The 25,283-nt window shown below is 38.4% G+C and overlaps 1 protein-coding gene across 8 annotated transcripts in view; it reads right to left on the bottom strand.

Annotated features, from left to right (window-relative positions):
- Window positions 1-25,283, bottom strand: part of ANKS1B (ankyrin repeat and sterile alpha motif domain containing 1B) — a 319,748-nt gene that overhangs the window by 262,171 nt on the left and 32,294 nt on the right. For all 8 annotated transcript variants that reach the window (XM_083698562.1, XM_083698555.1, XM_083698567.1 and 5 more), the window contains 5 exons: window positions 22,653-22,949; window positions 14,858-14,933; window positions 14,206-14,307; window positions 10,933-11,049; window positions 8,757-8,932 (listed from right to left, as the gene is read on the bottom strand). In XM_083698562.1, coding sequence (XP_083554688.1) covers window positions 8,757-8,932; window positions 10,933-11,049; window positions 14,206-14,307; window positions 14,858-14,933; window positions 22,653-22,949 — 768 coding nt within the window. The remainder of the gene's footprint in view (window positions 1-8,756; window positions 8,933-10,932; window positions 11,050-14,205; window positions 14,308-14,857; window positions 14,934-22,652; window positions 22,950-25,283) is intronic.

Genomic DNA, 25,283 nt, shown 5'->3' with positions numbered 1-25,283 from the left:
TCTCACCATCTAGTATATTTTGACATAGGAGGAGAAGGCTCTAAATATTTCAGCTGCATACATGGGCACAGCTGTTGCCTCCAGGTTGTCAGTGACAGCTTGAATGTACAATCAAAACATGGCAGATGAGCCTTTGGCTCCACTCACAATAGAAGGGGCAGAGAGGAGAAGGAAACCCCTAGCCACTTAAAAAAAATTATTGTAGTAAAACAGCTACCTTGAGTCATCAGCTTTACTAATGTAATCATTATTAATAAAATAATTTAATACATTTCTGCATTATTTACAGGACTCTATACCATTGTTTGTGTTAAATATACATATTTGTTGGTATGCTGATAAACAAAGAGTATACTTACACTCCTGCTTGCTCTCTGAAAATAACTGGAACAAATACTAAAAACTAAGTGCTCATCCAGACTTCCTTTTATGCTGTGTTTCCAGGCACAGGTCTGTCTTTAAACGTCCTTGTCTGAGTGCTCCCCCCCCCCACTGGTGTTTTCCTGTGAAAACACACTATTTACTGCTGAATTGGAGCAATGCACAGAAAAACCAGAAAGATCAAGTTTTTCCTGTTGATTCAATGACATTAAACTGAAGCAAATTTTCTGCTTGATGAATAACATGAATGAAAGAATTGCTTTCCTTTTGTGCACTTTACATCTGTAGCCATATAAATTCATTCAGCACCCCTGGTATTATACAACAGAAGGAACAGAAGTGACCAATTTGTTTTGGCAGCAATGTTAGATTCATTACATTATCCACCTCTATCATATCTCTTCTTAATCTTTCCCTTTCAAAAGTGAATAATCTTTGGCTTTTAAAATCTCTTTTGTCATTTATAAGCTCTACATGGGCTATAATCATTTTCATTGCCCTCAACTGGTCCTTTTCTAATCCACTTGTTTCTCTTACTGGAATAAAGGATATTAATAGAACAATAATACTCATACAGTACAACAGCTACTTTAAAATATTTGCAAGGGCACCTTAAGGTATTGTATTTATGTATATTAACAGTTTGTATATGACTTTTCCTGGATTCAGAAAACCTAACTAACTACCAGAGAGTTGCTAATCTCCTTTTCCTGAGCAAGGTTCTAGAGTGAGTGGTTGCAGACCAGATCCAGCCCTTTTGGAAGAAACTGATTTTCTGGATCCATTTCAATCGGGGTTTAGGCCCAGTTCTAGCATAGAAACTGCTTTGCTCACTAGCTAGCACTGGTCAGGAATGATGGGGACTGTAGTCCAAAAAGCAGCTGGAGACCCAGGTTTGGGAAACCCTGGCCTAGGCTAACCCAGATATTCCTCTGCAGTTTGTATTTTCCCTTCATTATTAAATATTCTCTCTGCCAAGCTTTGGCAAGAGTGTATGGGATCTCAGGTGCCCACGCAGGGGTCTGTGTCCCTTTTGAGAAAAGAAGACACGATAGAGGCTGTCGTGCTTTAAGAAATAGGGTTTATTCGCCTATTTACCCCTTCCATCTGCATGGAGGGGTCCCAGATCTTACAGCATAGTCCACAGCAGGGCAAGCAGTCCTTTCTTTACCCTCACCAAGATGGATCTCTGCCTTTCTTCCTCTTTCTTCTTCCCAGAGGCCCTTGCCCTCCCCCCCTCCCCAGAGCAGTTACCCTGGCAACCTTCCACCTCTCCAGTCTCTTGTCACACCTGGGACAAGGAGTTGTTGACCCTCAACTGCTATCTATTGTAATGCTAACAGCTCTGCTCTTCCCTCAGTCAGCCAGACTGGTTTGCATAAGGCAGCCCAGGAATCCCCTTGTAGCTTATATTCTCCCTTCATATCACAAATAACCCAATATCCTAGCATTTAAGTGCTGTGAGACTTGGTGAAGGCTGGGCAGCCTTCCCCGGGCTGCTTGGGTCTGTACTGCGCTGGGGCAGCCTTTTGGCAGGCCATGCCAGTCCATGCTGCTTCTCCTGATGTTCCCCAGAGGCTGCAGAGGAGGAGGAGGTAAGAGGGAGGGGGTGCGAGTGCATGGGCAAGGAAGGGGCAGCAGCAGGGAGACGGCTAGTGACGGGGTCAGCGGGTGGTGGGGGTGCCCCAAATTACCATCCCAAAATGTTGGGGGGCATGCATGTGGGCAACTGGGATAACAATATGCTGGACTAGATGGACCTTTGGCCTGATCCAGTAGGGCTTGTGCTCTTATCTCCACAGAGGAAATTGGGATATAAATGTGACAAATTTAAAAAGGTTTGTAGAAAACTCACTCTACTTCTAAACTATTGAGACATGCAAATACATATACCCACTTTGCTATTAAAGGGAAGAAAAGGAACCTACAACAGAGTTCCATCTGTTTTTTTAGGGCTTGAGAGAGATTGCAACAGAAGCCATATAATCCATTTCCCTGTAAAATTCTTCCTGTGGCATACTAGTTGTGCTGGTTTGTATCTTTTTAGCTTTCGTTAAACTCATTTGGTTCATCTTAAAACTTGACAACATGTAATTTTCTTTCCAACATTTTAGTCTACATTTTGTTTAGTATTATCAGAATAGCTGCTTCTTTAAAAAATCTAATATTTATTTTAAAAATATTTTGCTGTTAATTCTATAACAATCTAACAAAAAACCACATAATTTTTAAAGGCTTTTATAAAATGGCTGATGCTGTTCTTTATATTATTGAACCAGACTGCCACCTATTGGAAAATACTTTAAAAATAATCTGACTAGCTAAGCATTCTATTGATGCTATATCATTATTTTTGTACATGTTTATTACTTCCAGGTGTTATCAGTCCTTATTGATTTTAGGAATCTGCTTCAGTAAAATATAACTATCCTGGATCAGAAAGAGATCAAAGATTGCAGCAACCCCCTTGGGAAAATATTATGAGAAGTTTGAACTGAAAGTACCCAGGTTGATGACATATTATTTATGCCACGTGTTTCAAAATGGTGGCACTTTAGGGGTGGGTATTAGCTAATTACAATCCATAAATACAATCCCACCATGTTAGTTTGGGACAATTTTAAGAATGTTTTTTCTCTTTAAATGTCCTTCTTTTATTGTTTCTTAACAACATTTTTGGATTAGTTGGTGAGATCTCAAACTGGATCACATTTAATGTCCACAATTTCAACCAGTAAATGAGGTTTGTATGATAAGTTAGAACTGGCTCCACTTTGGTTGCAAGAAAACCAATTAAGCTCTTTCATAAATATTAAATTTTACAATATTGCTTTGAATTTAGCTCTAACTACTTTGGAGAGAATGATTTATGAGCAAAAAGACAGAACAGGTTTACTAGATTTCTGTGTTAGACAGATGAAAATAAAATTTATAGTTTCAAAATTTGATGTTAAGAGAGCAACTGATCATCCACAGACATAGAAAAAAATATTCTCACAAAGGATCAGTATTTTTACCCTGCATTAACCTCAAGAACAAGTATAAAATACTACAGCAATACTACATAATATATCAATAGTATATTAATAGAACTTGGAAGAACTGTAAAGGTAGGCATGGGCTTTATTCTTTCCACATCACTAGTTTTATGCACATTTAGTAGGACTGTCCCCTAATTAAATATTTCTGAATAAAGGTTATAACTACAAGTATTTCAGTATCATGTGACCTTCTGACAGTATTCCTTGATTATGAACGGAAAAGTTCCATACACAAAGGAACAGGTTAGAATCTATTGATTCCTGCTAGGATTTTGGTCGATGGAGGCGCGGAGTGCCTTTCATCAGCTTTGCCTGGTGGCCCAGCTGCACCCATACCTGGAAGGGAGAGCCTAACATCTGTGTATGCTCTTGTAACCTCTAAGTAGGTTACAATATTGCAACACAGTATATACATAGGGCTACCTCTAAAGACACTTCAGAAACTCTAGCTAGTGCAGAATTCATTGACCAGGTTGCTCACTAAGACAAGATGATTTAATTTGGCCTGACTGCACTGACTGCCAATTACAGTAGTTCCCAGGCCCAATTCAAAGTGCTGGTTTTGACCTATAAAGACTTAAACAGCCCACAATATCTCAAGGACCATCTATTACCATATGAACCAACCAACTATGTGCTTGCTCTGCAATAGGTCCAGAGGGTGGCAACACAAGAATGGCCTTCATTACAGATCTTTAGATGGCAGGCAAATGTTTCTCTATAACCAGACCATTGGTAGATGAACATTCTATGGCCTTTTAAATGTATTTGTGGGAAGGGGGGAGGTTTGTTGGTTTGTTTTTGTTTTATTATGCACTTTGTTTTCAATTTGTATTTTTATGTTGGTAGTAGTAGTAGTAGTATAGCATTTACTAGACCTTCTATGTTACAAGAAAAACAGGGGGGGGGGGGACCACATCGGACCAATTTTCTAATTAAGATACATTATATGCAAACACAGAGAGGTTTAGTTATGAGATAGTTCTATTGAATTTGATCCACATTTTCACACACTGAATGCATAGTGCTTTACCAAGGCCACAGTACAATAAGCATTTACTGCATTTTCTCTTTGTTCGTGGAGATCTGGTCACTGATGCTCATGCCCTGGTCACACTTAGATTTTATAACTATCTTTTAATAAAATTGGGAAACTTCAGCTGGTGCAAAATGCAACAGCCAGAGTTTTCTACACTTCCTGGAAGATCTGTACTTTATAACATGCATTGTTTATCATCTGTGCTGGCTTCCAGTTTATTTTTACATGAAATTCAAAGTGCTGGTGAGTACCTAATCAACTTGGGACCAAGTTGCCTAAAGGACTGCTTCCAACTACAAAGATCCAGTCTGCAAGTAACACTAAGTCAAACCATGACTTAGCACGAATGCTCAGGCTCAGAGAGGAGATTTCAGCCACTTAGCTCCTCCTCTAGTCCTGTGATTTGTCTCACTCTAGACAAACCATGAGGTGTAATTTGTTCTTGATTTGCAGCAGACAACCCATGAGCCCATTGCTCAGCTCACAGCAGCATGAAGAGAAGCAAAGTGACCACAATGTCCTCTCCAGAAGCCTACATGCTTGTATGTTCTTCCTAAAGCATAGTGTGGCTTAGTGTTATGTTCAAACTGAACCATAAATTTCCGTCTCTGCTCTTCATTTGAGGCCTTCCTCTGAATCACTTTCTAAGGCAGAGCTTTCTAAACTCCTGGGGCTTGAAAGGGGTTTAACCTCTGGCTTGCTTGTAAAACTGAATTACTGTGTCGCAAAATGATGTTTGCCTAAAAAGTGTGTCACCGACATTAAAAATTTGGAAAGCTCTGTTCTAAGGTATGGATGGCTGGGCCCTTTTCAATCACAAGGCACTAATTATGTAACTACCTCATAATGATGATGATGATGATAATAATAGTAATATTAATTTATTAATTAATAATATTTAATAATATTTTATTTATTTATACCTCACCATCCGGCTGGGTTCAGTTGTTTCCTTTGTTTTGTGTTTGAAAAGAGTAACAAATAATCTCTTATTTTGTCAAGCTTTTAATATGCCTTGCATTTTTAACCTCCTATTGTGTTTTTGTCTCATTTGAAATGTTCTATGTTTTATGTTCTCACATTGCTGTCTTTAGAAGTGATTGTATGCTTTTTAGTCTTGTTTTTGTTGCATTGTTTGCATTATTGTTATATTTATTGTAATTCCATGTTTTAATTTAGATGTTCCCTTGTGGGCTGAAAGGTGGGGTAAAGATCTAAAAAAATAATAATTAAAAATTGTAAAATGTCGTAGAATGTGCCAGGAGAAATTAAAATAAATGTGTTTGCCATAGTGGACAATACAGGACATACTGCACTGCAGGTTCCTTGGGGAGCATAGAACACTACAGTAATGGAAAAGAGATGTCTAGCTCCGTTAGAATGCTGCAGTTGGCTCATGCAGCAAAAATCGTTGCATTCTTGACTGCTACAATGATGCTGATGCCAGTACCAGAGCCACCCTGCTAGATTTTAGCAGAAGGGAAGAAGAAAGCATAGAATCTGGAGCAAAGGGTAGATACAGATATTTTTACAAGAATAAGGGCAGCCAGAAAGGTAACTGAAACCAATTAAAACATGTTCTTAAAAGAAAACTAACCTTATACCTTCCTTAAGAAGAAGTAAAAAATCTACAGTAAATGGTGCTGATACAGTGGGTTACAGACGCTTCAGGTTACAGACTCCACTAACCCAGAAATAGTGCCTCGGGTTAAGAACTTTGCCTGAGGATGAGAACAGAAATCGTGTGGCAGTGGCGCGGTGGCAGCGGGAGGCCCCATTAGCTAAAGTGGTACCTCAGGTTAAGAACAGTTTCAGGTTAAGAAAGGACCTCCAGAACGAATTAAGTTCTTAACCCGAGGTACCACTGTACTCGAAATATGTCGTTCCCTTTATAGTGTATGGAAGTGGGAAGTCTGGGAAAATCCAATCTTGATCAAAACTTGATTAAAAATATATCAAAGGCAAGTAAGATGTTATAAAAATATGCATCTCTATTTTGTGTGCATTTTATAAAAAAGGAGGAGTAAACAACTAACTTGGTTCTATTAATTTTTATGGGTCTTCTCTGAGTATAATACACTTGGATACAACCGTGTGTGTGTGTGTGTGTGTGTGTGTGTGTGCGTGCTGCTGGTTTGTGTGTTTGTGTGAATTTTGAAGCTCTGTCTAGGTGCTTCCTTTTGTCATTTCATCTACCCTGGGTTTTGAAAAGAACAAATATGTAGATCTATGTCCAAACAGTACAATACCCGTGAAGTACCCATGAAGTCCCTGATCTTCTGCTCTTAACTCCATGTGGCGTTTGCCTCCTAGGATGGGTCATAAGGAAAGGGTTAAAATGGGTGTGATGTGATTGGCCAGTGAAAATGCAAGGGGGGAATAAAAGTTAGAGCGGGAGGTTTTGAAAGTCAGTAGAGTTGAGTTGAGGTTTGGGAGTTGAAGAAGGTAGAGGGAGGTTTAGGTGTGGGTTGATAGAGTTGTATTGTGAGAGAGTGAGAGGAATTGTTAGGTGGAGTCAGATAGATAGTTGGAATAATCAGTTTGGAGTTGTTAGGAACTAAGAATAAGAAACTGAAAAGAGAAAAATTAACTGAAACTATAAGCCTGTTCCTGCATTTAAAAATAAACTTGATTATTTGTTTATGTTAATAACTGACTGTACTCCGTGTGTCCCCGTGAGATACGGGATGGTGGCAGCGGAAAAAAGCAATCGCAGTGGCGGCACAGGGTCAATAGACCGTCAAACGTCCAGGGGCCCTGTATGTGATCACCACACTCCAGGAATCAAGAATGATATTCTGAAGAGATCCCAGAAAATGAACTAGATAACACTATTCCCCTCTAATGCAATACAGTGGTACCTCGGGTTAAGAAATTAATTTGTTCTGGAGGTCCATTCTTAACCTAAAACTGTTCTTATCCTGAGGTACCACTTTAGCTGATGGAGCCTCCCGCTGCTGCCGCGCGATTTTTGTTCTCATCCTGAAGCAAAGTTTTTAACCCAAGGTATTATTTCTGGCTTAGCAGAGTCTGTAATCTGAAGCATCTGTAACCTGAGGTACCACTGTAGTTTTTCCCATGGTGGCAACTGTACTGTGGAACTTTCCTGCGGATCTCTGCTTTTTATTATTTTTTTAAATCTTCCTTTTTCAACAGGCATTGGACAATAAGCAGAATTTAAAATGACTTGCTACGTTTTCAGACAATTTTCTATGCTGTTGCTATGTTACCTGCTGCTGTTTTAGATTTACTAGTGTTTTTATTAATTCATAGTTCATATGTTTTATTGTGGTTTTAATTGGTGTCATTGCTATTTAGGTAATGTTTATAGGTTTTATTGTAAGTTGCCCCAAGTCTTTAAGGACACTAGGACACTGAAATATACTCAGAGTTGCAAGGTGATTTCATGCTCTTTATTCACCTCATAGTGGTGAGGAGGAATGAATGAAAGTCCTCTCAAAGTATCTGCTTTATATACATTATTTACACAATGGGCTGCACATGATTGGCTAATTCCAGAATTCTACTGCAAGCCAATCAGGTTGTGGATTCACTTCTATCTGGAGCATGATTGGGTGGTTCCTGCCAACCAATCATACTGCTGCATTGTTCTAGGACCAATCAGACTACTGCATTCTGAATCCTATTGTTCTAGGACCAATCAGACTGCTGCCTTTTGGATCCTATTGTTCTAGGACCAATCAGACTGCTGCAGTTTGGATCCTATTCAATTCAGTACATAATAGACACATTTTTAAAAATGAAATATAATATAAAATATTACCTATTAGCTAACTTTAACTCTACTTGCCTTCACCCACATCCATACCCACATACCCCTTTAATATATATTAGCTCCAATCCAGAAAACTGTACAAAGCAGTGAGCAAGCCCCTGTTTCCACAGATGTGTTCACCACTGCTAGAGCTCTTTTCTTCTCCTGAAATGGAAAAGGGCAGGATCATCTCTGAAGCTCAAAGTCTTGGAAAGCACTGAGGAATCTCAAGAAAGGCACTTGGCACCTAACAGATTGGCTAGCCCAGGCATAGGCAAACTCGGCCCTCCAGATGTTTTGGAATACAACTCCCATCATCCCTAGCTAACAGGACCAGTGGTCAGGGATGATGGGAATTGTAGTCTCAAAGCATCTGTAGGGCCGAGTTTATTTACTTTATTTAGTATACAATTTTTGATTATGCCAAGTGTGGTGGGATTTGAAGTGTGTGCATATGTGTGTGTGTAAACTAGACAATTTATTAATAGCCAGATATTAAGCCATATTCTGTCTTACTTACTATATTGGATTTGGATTGGCTTTCATTCATCACTGGTTCTTCTTCTGATACTTTGCTACCATTGTCCAGATAGTGGTCAGATACAGTATGACAAAGCTCTTCCAAAGAATAATCCTTTTCTTGGCACAGTTTGATTTCATCCAGTAGTTTTGACAACTCCCCAGTCACAGCTTCACCTTTACAGAAAGCAAAACAACCTGTCAGTGTAGTAAGGCAAGCAACACAAGTCTAAATATAATATAAAATATGTTGTGTTAAGCATGGTCTAACCTTAGAAATAGATTAAGAGTTGGCAACTTGATGGCCTCTCTCTGTAAACATGTAAACTGCTCAGAAGTTAATTCTTATTTAAATATTCTCCTTGGGCATTCTTCTAGAAGTCAGGACTTTAGCAAAAGACCATGAAAATTTGTTCTCTGTCCTGATTTAAACATAGGACTCGCTTTCCCTCATTCAGACAGGATTGGCTGTGTTATTTTCACTTTTGGAAAACTTCACATGTTCAGAAGCACCATACTTTTTATTGATTTTTACTGGGTTTCAGAAATGGGTTTTTGAGCTGTGGATGAGCTCTGCTTCCCACACTTTCACTCCATAGCCAGCACAAGTATAACCTCCAGATCAAAAGTACATTTTCATCACTCAGATGTACTCAGTTTTGTTTTTTTTGAAATTAGCACCACATTAAAACTCTCCTGAGTAAGGAAGGCATAAAACAAGAGAGGCGTGTTAGAAAGTTTAGATCTGGAAATTGCTAGGTGCATGCTGAATGACTCTGGTCTTCCCAAATGCACATGTGGAGATGCAGCAGTCACTGCAATATATCTCCAAAACAAACTGCCAACCAAGGAAACAACACATACACCTTTTGAACTTTTGCACTGAAGAGTACCTAACCTGTCACACACATGTGTGTGTTTGGCAGTACTGTCTATGTCTCTGTACCACAAGTTAGATTCCAGAGCAAAAGAGACTATCCAGATTGGCTGTGCTCCAGGAAGCAAAGGATACAAAGTAATAGAATTGAGTACTGGGAAAGTTAGCACAAGAGATGTGGTTCATTTTGATGAACACAGGAAAGCTGACAAGAAAGCAATGGTGGCAGACTTTTCAGATGAGTTAGAGGAAGAAAAACAAGCCATGAATTGATGTATAATACCTCTGTATGGTATGGTACCTCTAGTTACGGACTTGATCCATTCCACAACTAGAAAAGTCCACAACTAGAGCACCGCTTCTGCGCACAGGTGCAGCGCAATAGAGTGCTTCTGCGCTCACACGAGGTGCACAGAGTGCTTCTGTGCATGTGCGTGCGGCGAATCCCGGAAGTATACACTTCCGGGATTGCCGCGTTCATATCCTGAAAAAACGCAACCAGAGACTGACATAACAAGAGTTACGGCTGTAGTCCACATCTGCAGATTCCAATAAGCAGTGCAACCAGAGGGGAGGAGACTGATGACAAGATCCCTGCCTTAAAGAGTGATGAGGAGATGGATGAGGTTTCACAGCCAGATTGTCAGGTGCTCAATGAGACCCAACAAACATATTCCAGCTCCACGACTGTCCTACCTCACAAGGTACAACCCCTAGAACCTTCCACCTGGGAAGAGACTGAGCAGATACCAGCCACTGGTGCTCATCTGTGGAAGGATGCTGCACAGGAAGAGATTGATGCACTACACCAAAACCAAACCTGGATCCTCACCAAGCTGCCCTCCCCCCGCTAATAAGGCAAATGGCAGCAAGAGGTGTTTAAGGTAAAGCAGGGTGTGGAAAGGGAAATTGAGTGTACAAATTATAACTTGTAGCAAAAGGTTATTGGATTGTTTGACGGTAAAGGGCTGCAAGAAGCCAAGAAAATAACCACACTAATGATGACTGACTTTCTAAAGAGTAAAGATGGGTCTGAATTCTTGCCAGACAACAACCAGTACAAGTCAGCTATTTGACTAGCCTCCAACATATGGAGTGCTCCTGGTAGAACATAAAGAAATATTGATTATCACATTTCCATGCTTTAACACATTCAAAGTAAGTTAGTTAGAATATATTTGACTTTCATTGACACTACAGAACTGTTCATCTAGATGAGAAGTAAAATTTCACAATGACTGTGCTTCTCAATAGTTCTGTAACATACTTTATTATGGAATAATTCTTAGAAAGTATTTACTTTTATTTGTTTGCGTAGGCGAAACCTCTGGAGACAAAACACAGGATTGATGATTTGTCACTGGACATTCCTCTATTGGTTCCTCTGCAACTGTGGCATTTCCTGTTTCTAGGTATTCTGTAGTAAAAAATAAACAGGTAAGTAAATATACCATACTTAAATTAATCTAATTTACTTATTTTTGAATTTCCCTCATTTATCCTAATGCAACATGTGTGTGTGTTTTGAAGTATTATAGGATATTAAAATGGGATGTCTTAAGACATGCAACCTAATCCTATGCATGTTTACTCAGGTATAAATTCCACTGAGATCAGTGAAACATACTCCCAATGAAGTATGGTGCAGTTACTAGAAAATCTTAAGAGACACAGGAAACAAAAAAGCATTCCTCCTGTTTTCTGTCTCAGTCCTTCTAATAATGGTGGCACACCAAAGAGAAAAAGGGCCTTTCCCAAAAGGTAATAAGAGGCTTTGTTTTCCTATGGGGAAGTTATGGGCAGCAATGCCATAGGCAGCAAAAACACAGCTGTGGTGTGAGTGGGTGTATGTGTTCCAGTTTGCCCCATTTTTGTCACATTGTATAATTTTTTTCATGGTTATCCTTAGGCAAAGGCCTAACAATCTGTATCACACAAGACACAGAAAATGCTAAGTGACTATCTGTGCTACATACATAACTTTGTTATAGCATTTAAGCACAAGCAGTGTGAAGCAAGGTACAGAGAGTAGGATAGAGCTTCCACTAAAACTATCTAGGATCATTTAATCACTTCTTTCTTCACAAATTAATAAGTTTCTCTTCATTTAAAAGATTAGGCTCTGGAAGGAGTGGTATATCTGCCAGATTACGCATTCATTGAAATGGTGAGAAACTCAGCTGTAAAACAAGGCAATCAGAGAATATGCAAGAAATGAAGGGCAGACTTAACACAGGCATTGTGATTAGTGAAACACAGCTGCCTTCTTTCAAGACAGGAAATGCGAGGGAATGCAGCCATGGATGGCATACAAGCAGGCTCAGCTGGATTTCAAGGGACTAATGAGACAGCTTTAGAAAATCTCTCACATATTAACTTAGCTGTTCTTCAAATCTAATTTGGCATTGGGTGGATGCTTTGTATATGTGGCAACTCTATGTAAATAAAAAGATAGAAAATGAGCCCAATATTATGTGGCCCATGCCAGTTTTAGCATCTATAAAAATACCACTAAAAAATCTAGTAAAAAAAGGAAACTTTTATAATGCATTTTCTGAAAATTAAGTGTTGTCAATAATTTAGCAGCATAATAAATCCAGCTAAGCATTTTGGTAGATGGATTTATATAATTTATTCTGAGTTAAAACACATCACTGATCATTAACAGTAAAGCTAAGAATTTTCAACTCAGTAGAAGGACACGACATGGGAGTCCTCTGCCAGCCTATTTGTAATATCACTCAAACCCTTCTAGCAATTTGACAGCCAAATGGAATTAAAGGAATAGTAATTCAGAAGAAGGAACTTATACGGATAGTTGCAGATGATATAATCATTTATACAACATATGTAAATACATCAGTATGGAGTTCTATAAATTTTGCAAGAATATGACAGAGTGGCAGGCTTTAAAATAAATAATGGTAAGAATGAGTTGCTATGATGACATACAAAGGGAAAAGAAGAAAGGCAAATTAATTGGAGCATAACAGTGGAGCAAAACAGCTCAATATTTGAAAGTCTAATTCAAAAGTTGTATAAATAATTATTTCTCCCTTTCAAAGCAAATTCAAAAGCATCAATTTTCTGTTCTGATTACAGCAGCATAGTCCAAAGACTTAGAATATATTGTGCCTCATTCTTAGTCTGAGCAGAAATGTCAATGTAATCTTACTCATCCAAGTCCTTCTATATTTTGAAAGTTCCATGCTCATCTGCATTTGGGTTCACTTTGTTAAATCCAATATTATATCAGTAAGATACTTCATTATATCTATATTCATTAATTTTCAATATATAACAATTTTTTAAAAAAGTAAAAAGATACAAAACAAAATCTATTCTTCAGAGTTACCAGCAAAGTATTTTATAAAAGGATGCCACATGTCAACAATATCATCTACCTCATTTATTATATATATTACTTTTTAAGAGCATGGTCACACAGAAACATTTCATCATACCCAGTAACACATACAGTATATCCAGTTAAATTATCTCTTAAATGTAAAGTTGATTATACGATGCAACACCAGCTTATCAACTGGTATCATCTACAGGCAATCAGCACTCCCACAGATAATCCACTGGCTGGGGAGGCGTGGCTGGGCCCCATTTAAACAGAGGCAAGAGCCGAAGAGCTTCCTCAATCTCCTGCCCTCCATAATTTGCAGGTTTCTACTTTGGCCTTGCTATGGACCGTGGTTGGTTGCCGCTGAGGGGCCTGGTAGGAATTTTTCCACTTGGCAGATTGGCATGGGCCATTTGGTTTTCGCCTACCTCGTAGCAATCGTCACAACTTTGTAAGGTTTGGCAGTTAGGCATTGGTTAATCTTATGATGGGGGAGGGGAGGTATGGCCATCACCTGCCCCTCCAAGCTTAAGTGTATTCCGTTAAAGGAATCCGGGGGTGTAGATCTTGTCCGAAGTCCAGGACTTGGCTAGGGGCATGCCACGACCCCGTCGGGAACCCTGGGGGAGCTCGAGTTGGTTTGCATCAACGGGGCTCCTCCTATCGGTGGTTGACCCTTACCGGACTCCCTGTGTGACAGGCAGGAGTCAGATATAGCCAGGTCAATTCCAATGCCTAAGCCAATACTGCTCACATTCTGTAACCAATAAAGTTGTGGCCAAAATTTGCCCAATAACATTAACCTAATATCTGTGTCCTTGTGTCTCATTCATCAACAAGGGGGTGGTTTCGGGATCTCAACACGCAACTGGTATCATCTATGAGCAATCAGCACTCCCAAAGATAAAAAAGAGTGCAAAGAGTGCTGCATTGCATCTGAAAATGATAAAAATTAAGTGCCATTGAATTGCCTCTTAAAATAGGAAGTACAAATTTTGGAACCAAGCCTATAAAGATACCCCATTTTTATATTACAGTAAGTGAACATTTTGGTAAAGGCATGATTAGACATGAAATATTAGAATATACTATAATACATATAACCAAAGGACTTTGCAAAAATTCTCATATATTTTGTACACACAAATTTTATATTTATACATTCCTATATAATGCATATATTTAATCATATCTTATACACATTATATATACAGAACTTACCTTGAAGTAATGCAGCGATTTGGAGTGATTGTTGTGATGGGTGTTCTTTGAGAATATCTAAAACAGTTCTACCTAAACTGTCTTTTATGTTGGCATCAATTCCTAAAATAGAAATTGTGTATGTACAATTAAAGATTAAACTTATTAGTTAAAATATTTTTCAGCATAAATGCAAAACATCAAGACCAGTAATTTAATGTAAGGCTATTTGATGGCATGTTGGATATCAATACAAGCTGTTAAAATGTACTAATTAGTATCCTAAATCTCATATATACATTTATGGACTACATAAAAGTCAAATGGCTACAGAAATCTGAAAACTGTTCTTTTTTCATTTTTTCACCACAAAACAAAATAGCCTTTGCTACAGAATGCCTGGCAGAACAGCTTCATTTATGGGTTACTCTGAGAGGAGAGGTAGCTATTCATTTGCCTTAACATCAGTAGACATACTCCAAGGACATTAAACATTCTTAGTTCAACTACATTGTTTGTCTGGACACATGGCAATTGGAAACACAGTTTGTTGCACAAGACCCCAACTGGTATTCAGCAAGAAATAGCAACCAGATAAGACTAAATAACATGGTTTGAAATTAGGAAAGTGTGAGATTATTTACAACTCATTTGGAGAATAATTATGATTTACCTGTTTCTAGCAGAATGCGTACCACATCCACTTTTCCAAACAAAGCTGCTTCATGCAGTGCACTCCCTTTTTCTGTCTGGAAAGAAATTAAATACAATAATTAAATAGTTTAACTTACTAGAAATTATCTCATAACTTGTTAACTTATTAATTATCACTATAAATTATAGAACGGGACACTGATTGTGTGTGAATATAACAAAATCATATGCATTTTTCTTAACCAAAGAGTATATTCCAATAAATTCAGTGAGACTCAGTCCTCAGAACACAAACATGATGCTAACATTCATAATTACATGGTTCAAAATACCAACTGGGCCAGCTGGTAATGCTTAACTGATATCTGAATATGATCACCATTTCTCCATAAACGATCCTCTGACTTAGTATAGTAAACAAGGTGCTGTATGGTCATGTTAGTAGTTTAAGCATCCAAAGGAGATGCTTTTTAGGCACATGCAAGAAGCTGTTTATTCTTAACCCCCTCCCCTTAAACTCTTAATTACTGCTGTGAAACTCATGATTTATAAAACAAGACTGTTTTTCATGACCACACATTTGTACACCATTCCCAGTTGAAAATCCTAAAAGAAAAAGTATACATGATTTTTTAAAAAACATCCAAAGCGGTTCAAGGACAAGGTCAATCTTGGCAGGTTAAAATAAATTAATCACTTTTTGCATGCTTATACTTTTAAAAACCTGTAACTTAAAGACTGTTTCACTTCAAGTTAATTGTTCTGCATTGGGAGTCAGTCAAATTCAAAATGAAGATTAGTGTGCATGCAAGCAACTTGTTAACTAGTAGATGGACCACCTAGCCAAGCAATTATTTTCTGTACTTTCTGTATTAGGATATTTGTGTATTTGTGGCTTCTTTGATTTGCTTCCACAAACCAGATGCAAATAGTGCTGTTATGCCCACTTATGTGCTAGTAGCTCCCACCAAGGAACATGATGTTGTACTAGTGGGATGAATTCTCATGTTTTTAACTGTTCTGGAAATGTGTTAAGTAGTATCCCTCATCCCAATATGAAGGTCTCCTCCAGTGTCCACTAGTGAAAGGAATTCTGAAAAATTTAGGATTTTGCTGATACCTTCCTCGTTTGTGGGTTGTTTGACAAAATAGGTATTTACAGAATTAGCTTGCTATTACCATGTACGATAAATGTTTGGTAGTAAATGCTTGTTGGCATTATTTGAAGGGGGGAAGTTGGTAACTAGGGGAGGAGAGATTTAAAAAGGGAAGTAGTGTGAATTAAAAAAACAATAACCCATGATATCGAGGGTAACTTGTGATTTTAAGATGCACATTTGTGAAAGCATCCCACAAAGAGAAACCAAAACAGAACATTATTGTTGCTTTTAATTTACTTGATAGAAAAATGCGCCTTTTATTAATGCTTCCTAAAATATGAATAGTGTAACAGAAAATATTGTAATATTTCCATATAATAATATAGAATAATGTAGCAAAATGTAATTATATACATTTAATTAAAAAAATATTAATACAAACACACTTCGCTGTAATTTAAACAATAACAATACTTTTACAAAAAATTGAAATAAAAAGTGAGAAGAATGGGGTAATAGGCAATTAAGTCATACTTAGAGTAGACATTAAATAATGGACTTAGGTCCTTTGCTTAATGTGGGTCGACTTTCAGTATGATTAACATTGGATAGTACCCATGCTTTTTAACATCAGAAGGAAGCAAAACGATAACAAATACAACTGCAAACAAAACCATGATTTCTGTCAGGAATGCTTCTCTGGTACTGTAGTACCATGGTTTCCATGGTTGAAGTAATTCCATTTAGGAATTAGAAATTAAATCCAGGCAGTTGTTTAGTTCATGAATGCAGAACCAAGCTAATGCAGAGCTTGGTAGTAGACATCTTCTCATTGTAAATGCTCTCCCAAGTATCATAGTTGTGCATTGTGGGAGGAAAGTCCATTTCAATCTGTCACCGGATGACTTCTATCACTTCTTTCATATGTTCTGCAATTCACCAAAACAAAGAAACAACATTATTTCACTGTTTTCCCCAAATCAATGGTGATATATGAACAGACTTAAAAGAAATCTTCATATGTGTCCCCCTTAGTTCCATATGAATCTGACACTGTCCACTTACAATCTCGAAAAGTACAGCATTTAGAACACAATAAATGGGAAGTATGGAAATCACACACCCATTTAAGAGTCAGTGACCACAAAATACATTCAACACATGTATGTGGATGTATTATTCCTTCTGGAAATGGTGTCTGTAATATCTTCATATTAGGGTTGGGATACTCCTGTGCTGTTAGGGTTGGGACATGCCTGGGTTGCTTGTTCCATTCCATTCACAGGTCATGTTCTGCTTAAAAAATTAAAAACCCCAACACATCTGGTCATGAGTCTGGTGCAAAGCTCTTAATGTAGCTCTATAATTGTACATATGGGGGGGGGGTCCCTATATTGCCCACTTTAAACATAGTATGCCTGAACTGTATGTGGTACAGAGCCAACCACCTACAAATTATTCATGCTTTGGGTTGCTGATCCAGCACACTTCATGACTCTGACGGCTTTGTTCTGTCAAACAAACACACACACAACTTAGAAAAACAGCAGCAAACAAAACATATCAGAGCTGCTTTCAAATGCTCTGCCGAGCTATATATCCCCAAAACCATCACCCCAGCCAGAACCCATGGAACCATCCCACAGGGAATCATGGTCATATATCCCATTTTAAATCTATTTGTTGTGTGATAAGAGACTCACCTTCTGCTCCATTCCATGTATCTCCTTGTTCTTCAGCGGCAGACTTTGGGCTTTAAAATTTCAGTGGCACCCTGTGCAACACCAAAATTCGGCACAGCCTGCCTCTCACTTTCCATTGTTTGTCATTGTTGCAGCACCCCCTGTGGCACTCTCTTGGCTCTGTGCCCAGTGCGAGTAAACCAGGGGCACTCCCCTAAATCTGCCTCTGTCATTCTCTTCCACTCCTCCAGGCTTGTGTTAACCAGAAAATGGTGCCTTCCATTTTCCCCCATTCTTTTGCTAGACAGGCAGCAATCTGTCACAAAATAGCAGTATCCACATTTGCTACAAATTCAGTCATGTACGACAGCAACTTGGACTACAGTTCTCAGAGGCCTCTTGTTCAATGTGTCCATACTCTGACTGGGACATAAACCAAGAGCTTTTTAGTGGTGGAGTGGTGGCACTTCAGTAATAGAAATTTCTTCCCAGAAAATTCATTAGACAAGTTTGATTTACTTCAGCAGGCATTTGGGAGTCTGCCCTGAATAAAATATTTTTTTATCAGCTGTTTAAAGGCTGTTTCATGTTGTTCATGATCCTGTATATTTAATTGTATACATAAAGTGAATTCTGTGGTTTATTATTAGATTTATTGTAAGCTTCTTGGACATATGTTGATCAGATAGACAGACAGATAAGACTGTAATTCAAACATCTAGTGTCTTTGCTAAGGCTATGGTCTTACCTCAGTAATGGACTGGATGAGAACCATTAAACTGAAGCTCAATCCACATAAGACTGAGGCACTGTAAGTGAGTGGTTCCCTAGGCCAGATGGATGGGAGGTTGGCTGTTCCTGAGGGGGTTACACTCCCTCTGAAGGTGTGGATACACAGTGGGGCGTACTTCTAGGTCCACTGCTGTCTCTTGAGGCTCAGGTGGACTTAGTAGCATGGAGCTTTGGTTGGGGGTTCAACTGCACCCTTATCTGGACAGAGATTGCTTAACTCTGTCATCTGTGCTCTGGTGACCTCTGGATTAGATTACTGATATGTGTTATATGAGGGGATGCCTCTGAAAACAGTTTGGAAACTTCAGCTGGTGCAGAATTAAGCAGCCAGGTTGCTCACTGGGGCAAGATGGTTTGAGCATATAATGTCCATCCTAGCTTGACTGCACTGGTTGCCAATTAGTTTCCGGGCCCAATTCAAAGTGCTGGTTTTGATCTATAAAGCCTTAAACAGCTCCAAACTGCAATACCTCAAGGACCACATCTCCCCATATGAACTAACCCAGATACTGCAATCATCATCCAAGGCCCTTAGTCACGTGCCTCCTCCGTGAGAGGTCCAGAGGGTGGCAACATGAGAACAGGCCTTTTCTGCGGTGGCTCCCCACTTGTGGAATGCTCTTCCCAGGTTGGCTCACCTGGTGTCTTCATTACATATCTCTAGATGCCAAGTAGAAACATTCCTCTTGTCCCAGTTTGGCTAATTAAATAATCTACAGTTTTTTTAAACTGTGTGTGTGTGTGTGTGTGTGTGTGTGTGTGTGTGAGATAACTTACTATGTTATGTATTTTTGAGTTTTTATATTGTAAACAGCCCTGTTATCCTTGGATGAAAGGCGGTATGGAAAATTAATAATAAATACATACTACATACATACTACATACATAAGCCTGCTTCCATTATGGTATTTCCTTTACGATTGACAGAATTGCTTCATTCTATGCAAATAAGAATACAGTGCATCCTGGACATCAAGCAAATTCAGGACTTACTTCTATTTATGATCAAGGAAAATGAGTAAGTAGAAACATGCCATTTTTTGTGAAAGGAAAAGAGTTTCTTACAGCAAAACTTCAGATTTGGATGAAATTATACCTACTTTCTGTGTAAGCTAAAAAATGCTAATCAAATGCATCTTAAATAAAAGGTGACCATGGGCTCAAACACTTTGATCTTTGATTTCAAAAATATTAGGGAGGGATTCAGGTGTGGAATGAAGTTTTGGATTATAAAATAAACATTATCAATCCACCCCATGCATTGGTCAGATGAGAGCAAACAGGCTCACCCTTGGGTGAAATGCTTAGTAAATGGAGCTTCGTGTACTCTTAGGGAAGTTGAGAATTGCCCCAGTCTGTGTAGTTCAATCAGGTAATAAATGAATTTTTGAGGTCACAATTCTTGGAATTATTAGGATGGCCATGTCACTAAAAGTAGATTCATTTGAAATTTCAATCTATCAATCATTTTATTTGTATGCTGCCTTCCCAAAGTTAAAACCACGCGAAAGGTGACTTACAACATATAAAAATACATAACTACCAACATAACAAAAGTAGTCATAAACAATAAACAAAACATCAAAAAGCACACAACCAAATTTAACAATTTCCACATAAATCATAAGAGTCAAAATAAAGATATTAAAAATTAACATCAACAACTGTATGTTGAACAATATTCTATGTTCATTTGTGAACAGAGGATGTATTTCATGATGCTTATTCTGCAACAAGGAAAACATTTTCTATTGAATAATGAAGATATGCCATATTCTGGTAGAATGACTGAGCAGTAGCTTAGATAGAATAAATTACCACTCTGGTAATGTACAGAGCCTGAGAGAAAATACTAGAAATCATAGTATAGACTTGGGCTTACTTGACAACTTCAGCTGTTTTGGTAACTGAAAATGTTATTACTATCAAGGGTGAGGTTTTCAATCCTGGCTTTGTTTGGGAGGTATGCAGCAGTACAACTCTGTGCTTACCTATCATTCAGAGAGAGTTCTCACCTGGAAACTCAAGTTGGGTTCAATTTTTCATCGGCTGGCTCTTCTATGAAAGAAATAACCCTGCACAAATTACTAACTACTGCCCACAATGAAGGTTTGATATTTGACCTACCAGAGAGGAAGGGCCACAAATAGAGCTCAGCCTGGGTTGTGAGAGCTTCAAAAATGAAGCGGCAAATGACCTTGAAGCCAAGTGACTGGGTTCTCTATATATGGTGGTTCTGGCTGAAATGCCTAGGTGATGAAGTAAATAGAAGAACAGAATATTGCTTGGAAAATAAAGTAAAATGTTTCACCATAAAGTGTTGTGGGAACATGGTAGAAATAAAACTTGTCCTGAAACAGAAAATAAAAGAAAAGCATAAAACTGGGAAAACAAAACTGGGAAAACTGATGGCTAAAGCAATACTAATAATCAAGAATAACTGACAAATAAAGCATTATAAAAAGAGTGATTATTGTAACTTGGCTTTAAAAATTAACATCTGTGCAATAACTATTAGTAGATACATGATTACCGTATATTACTTTTTACTTCTTTGTCTTTAATAAAAAATGCTTTTATTCTTTATGTCAACAAGTTTATAGAAAACCAATTTATCAACAGCAGTAAATGTCATATTACGGCTATTGCTTCACTCATCCTCTTTCAGAGTTATATTAAAAAAAAAAAAGCCCTCCTACAAATTTGTCAAATGTGACCTTTTCCTTTCACACTTGATGTGTTTTGTCTGTCTGGAACACTGTAGCTTCTAAATAAATGTTAGTACCACACTATTAATATTGCTGCTTGAGACACTCAAGCACGCCCAATAAGGTAAAGCATGCCCAATATGCTCTACAGGCAGAGTAGAAATATGGAATTCATTCCTAGTTGTAGTTCTTGTACTTTATAGAGAGAGATATGGTTCTTTCTATGAACAAACCATAGCTTGTGGGGGGAAATACCATAGGATGCACCTTGTTTTAGAGGGGGAGAACAAGAAAAAAAAATTCTCCCCCTCTCTGCTCAGTGCCCCTTCAGCGAAGCGGCATAAGAAACGGAGCCCCTTCCATTTCTCCTCCTGCTTGGCTGAAGGGGCGCTGCGCAGCTCTCCCTCTCCTTCAGGTGGCTATCCCTGAAGCCTGGAGAGTGAGGGGGGTCACTCTCGCTCTCCAGGGGACCCCTCTCGCTCTCCAGTCTTCAGCGAAAGCAACGCAAAGTCTCCAGAGTGTGGAGGGAGTGCTCCCTCTGCGCTTTGGAGGCTTCGCGTTGCTATTGCTGAAGCCAAGGAGTCTGCATTCGCTCCATAGGACACACACATTTCCCCCTTAATTTTTGGAGGGGAAAAGGTGCGTCCTATAGAGCGAAAAATACAGTAATTTGTAGAGCATTTGCTTTGCATGCAAGATGTTGCAGGTTCAGTCCCTAGTCTCCAGGTGAGTTGGGGGAAAATCTTAAACCCTGAAGTGCCACTGCCAGTCAGAACAGACAATACTGAGCTAGATGAACCAATGTCCTGTCTCAATATAAGGCAGCATTCTATATACCTATTATTCAGATAATTTTCAATATTCCGCTTCTTTTGCAAAGCAACATCCCTGAAGCATTTTCCCTATTTTAATTTGCCAGAAAAGTAAACAAAATTCCACAATGAAACACTTTAGAAGTATACTTGTCATTTGTTACTTGTCATCAAATAATTTTACACATATATTAGAAGATGTGGTATTGAACATGATCAACTGAAGCAAAATTTCTCCCTTTCGAATCCATAAATGAAAACAACTCAATTTATTCATAGCCACTAAATAAATTCCCCCAAAAAATTAACTTCATGTTGTCTCCAAAAGTTATTGAGGATCAGTAACTGAGCAAAACTTTGAAGGAAGTCATAAAGCTGGGAAACACCCCCTCAGAACACGTTTATTTGCTCTTACCTATTGCTGGATGCACAGAAACAGCTGTTTTCAAATGAGGTTTGAAACCATAGAAAATATGGAAGAGGAGGAAGCATCTGATATATATATGTCAGAAACACATATTTGAAATATGCCAAGGAGACACTGAACACTGGTATAATATGCTCCTGGCAGTCAAGTATAGAGCCACTCCAGTTGCAAAGTGTAGGTTGTACTTTGTATTTGTAACAATGAAACATAATGAAAAACAATGTCATCTCTTTATCTAAATGGAACAAAACAAAACTTTGTTTAAATAATAATTTTAGAAATTGTATACTAACGTGGCAGCTGACATCCATTCCAGCTTCTAGCAGCACCTGTACAACCGCTTTGTGACCATTACGTGCAGCAAGGTGCAACGGAGTGTGTTTTCTTGTGTTGCAGCTCATCAAGTTTGGATATGCATTGATGATCATCTTCACTACTCGCAGACGGCCATATAAGGCTGCCAAATCCAATGGAGTCTCTAACTTGCTGTTTCTTATTGTAGGATCTGTAAGTTCTTCAAGCAAAACTGCTACTACTTCTGAGTGTCCATATTGGGCTGCACAGTGTAAAGCTGTTTCGTTTTCATTGTTCTGTTACAAGAGGAAGGGGAAAGTCTTGTCAACAACTGTATGATGCTTGGCATAGTCTTTCTAAGTATCTGATTTGAGCACACTGAAATAGATCAAGATACTATTTCCATAATAAATTTTGCCAATAGTCTGAGTCAGAAAGTTCTGGTGGCTTGGTTTCCCCCCTCTACTACAGTTCAGGAAGCCTGCCTCATCCCTACAGGAGGAACATAAACCTCAGCAAATATGTGGTCTCATCTGAATGCAGCTCTGCAGATTATGTTAAATGCTTACTGAAGCTAATTCAGACACAAACATTTTCTTGCCCAACTCATTTTCTTTAAATAGTTCCCAAAGCTGCCAACAAATGAAAATGTACAGAAACACAGCCAAATAACACAGTTTTAATGCTAAAATGAGGGTAGGATTTTGCACATATTTGAACAATCAAAATACTTTTAGTCTTAACTATAGGAACTAATAGTCTACTCAATTTTATATACAGTTAATTATTTTTATATATGACTTAAGGACCTACTAATTGATGGAAACCTCGGTTACACTGTTTTTGATGGCATTTACCTAAAACTACAAAAACTTTAGCTGAGATCCTAGGATTTCAGTGTATGAGCAAAAGGTAATAATTTCTATATATTCCCCAAAAGACATTATGGTGGATCACTGAGCCCCTTGAAACCAGTCTTTGACAGGTAAATGAAGAGGAAACTGATCACACCCCTTCTCTTACATAAAAACAAATTTAGATCCTTTGGCCATGGACAACCAATTTGTCCTTCTGAGCAATGTGATAGGCTGACACCTGCTCTATCAACTCCAGGTGGTTTTGGATAACAGTAAATACTTAGAAAAAAATTTTTAAAAATTGTCCCGCTTTTGTGTGCATGCACACTTCTTCAGATACCTGAAGAAGATAAGGTGCTACTGGGCAATTATTTAATATTTCAACTGCTTCAGACCAACACGGCAACCTACCTGAATCTAGTAAATACTTAGGTCCATTCTAGTCTGGGGTCAGACTGCGTAAGGGCCAGAAATGTGACTCTAGTTCTTCTTGGATGGTCCCACTCAGAAGGTAGTGCTGAAGGATTTTTGCTCTGCCCCATGGCCAATGGCTAGTGGGGTTCCACAGGGGTCTAATTTGCCCCTCCCCATTTTTTAACATTTTAACATTACATGAAACTGCTGGGAGAAGTCAAGTGAAAATTTGGGTTGCAGATCATCAGGATGCTGAGGACACACAACTCTACCATTTCTTTCCATCCTCAGAACTCAGGGAAACTGTGGAAATTCTAAAGTGCTGACTGGAGGCAGCACTGACATGGATGCAATCAAATAAACTGAGGTTGAATCAAATAATATGGTGCTGTGGATGGGGAGATCCCCAGCTCTTTGGGGTAGCCCTTCCCAAGTACACAGGCTGAGAATGCTCCTGGATTCAGCACTGCCTGGGGAAGCCCAGGTGGCACTGGAGACAAGGAGTGCCTTTTACCAGTTTCAGCTAGTATGCCAACTGTGCCACTATCTAGAAAGAATTAACTTTGCCATAGTGATCAATGCTTGAGTCACATTTGTATTGGACTACTATAATGCACTCTACAGGGGGCTGGCTTTAAAGACAATGAGGTGCCTTTAAAAACACTTTAAGAACTTCAGATGGTCTAGAAACCCATTGCCTGGATCGGTAAGATAGGTGGTCATGAAGGAGAGGTCCTTCTATATAATGGATCCACTGCTATGGAATTCCCTTCTATTGCATAAAATTTCTTAATTGGAGGCTTTTCCAACAGCTCCAAAGATCCCTCATTTTTCTTCCAGATTCAACGTGCTGGCTGAATTAGTTTATTCCTGGCTCCATTTTTAAAAAGTGGAGCATTGCTGAGTGATAGATTTAAGTTTTTAAAAATTGTATTATTGGTTTTTGTTCTTCAAATGGTAGGTTACTTTGGAAGGGCTGTGCCCAAAAGAGTAGCTCCAAATACTTTTAAAAATACAAGTTTCATCTCTTGCACAGTGGAATTTTGGCTTCATATATTTAAACATTTTCTATGTATTAAGAACTATTTTGTATTGTACCATCACATAATTCATATACATAATTACCCTAATAGAATGTAGAAATAAGAATAGAACTTCACATTTATTTGCATACACAAGTGCAAAAAAATTAATCACTACACAAATATTTCACAATTAGATAAGGAAATGTTATCATTTTAAAAATATGTTAAAAAATTAGGCACAGTAGCTTATATAAAGGTTTGAAAGACTTGTAATAACACACATTTATTACAATTCACCTTTATATTTTAAGTATATCATATGGTGATAAAATAC

Source organism: Podarcis gaigeae, assembly GCF_964106915.1.
Source record: "Podarcis gaigeae genome assembly, chromosome: 10".
Classification (NCBI taxonomy): Eukaryota; Metazoa; Chordata; class Lepidosauria; order Squamata; family Lacertidae; genus Podarcis; species Podarcis gaigeae.
Note: the sequence above shows the minus strand (reverse complement) of the source record. Positions and strands in the feature narration are given on the sequence as shown.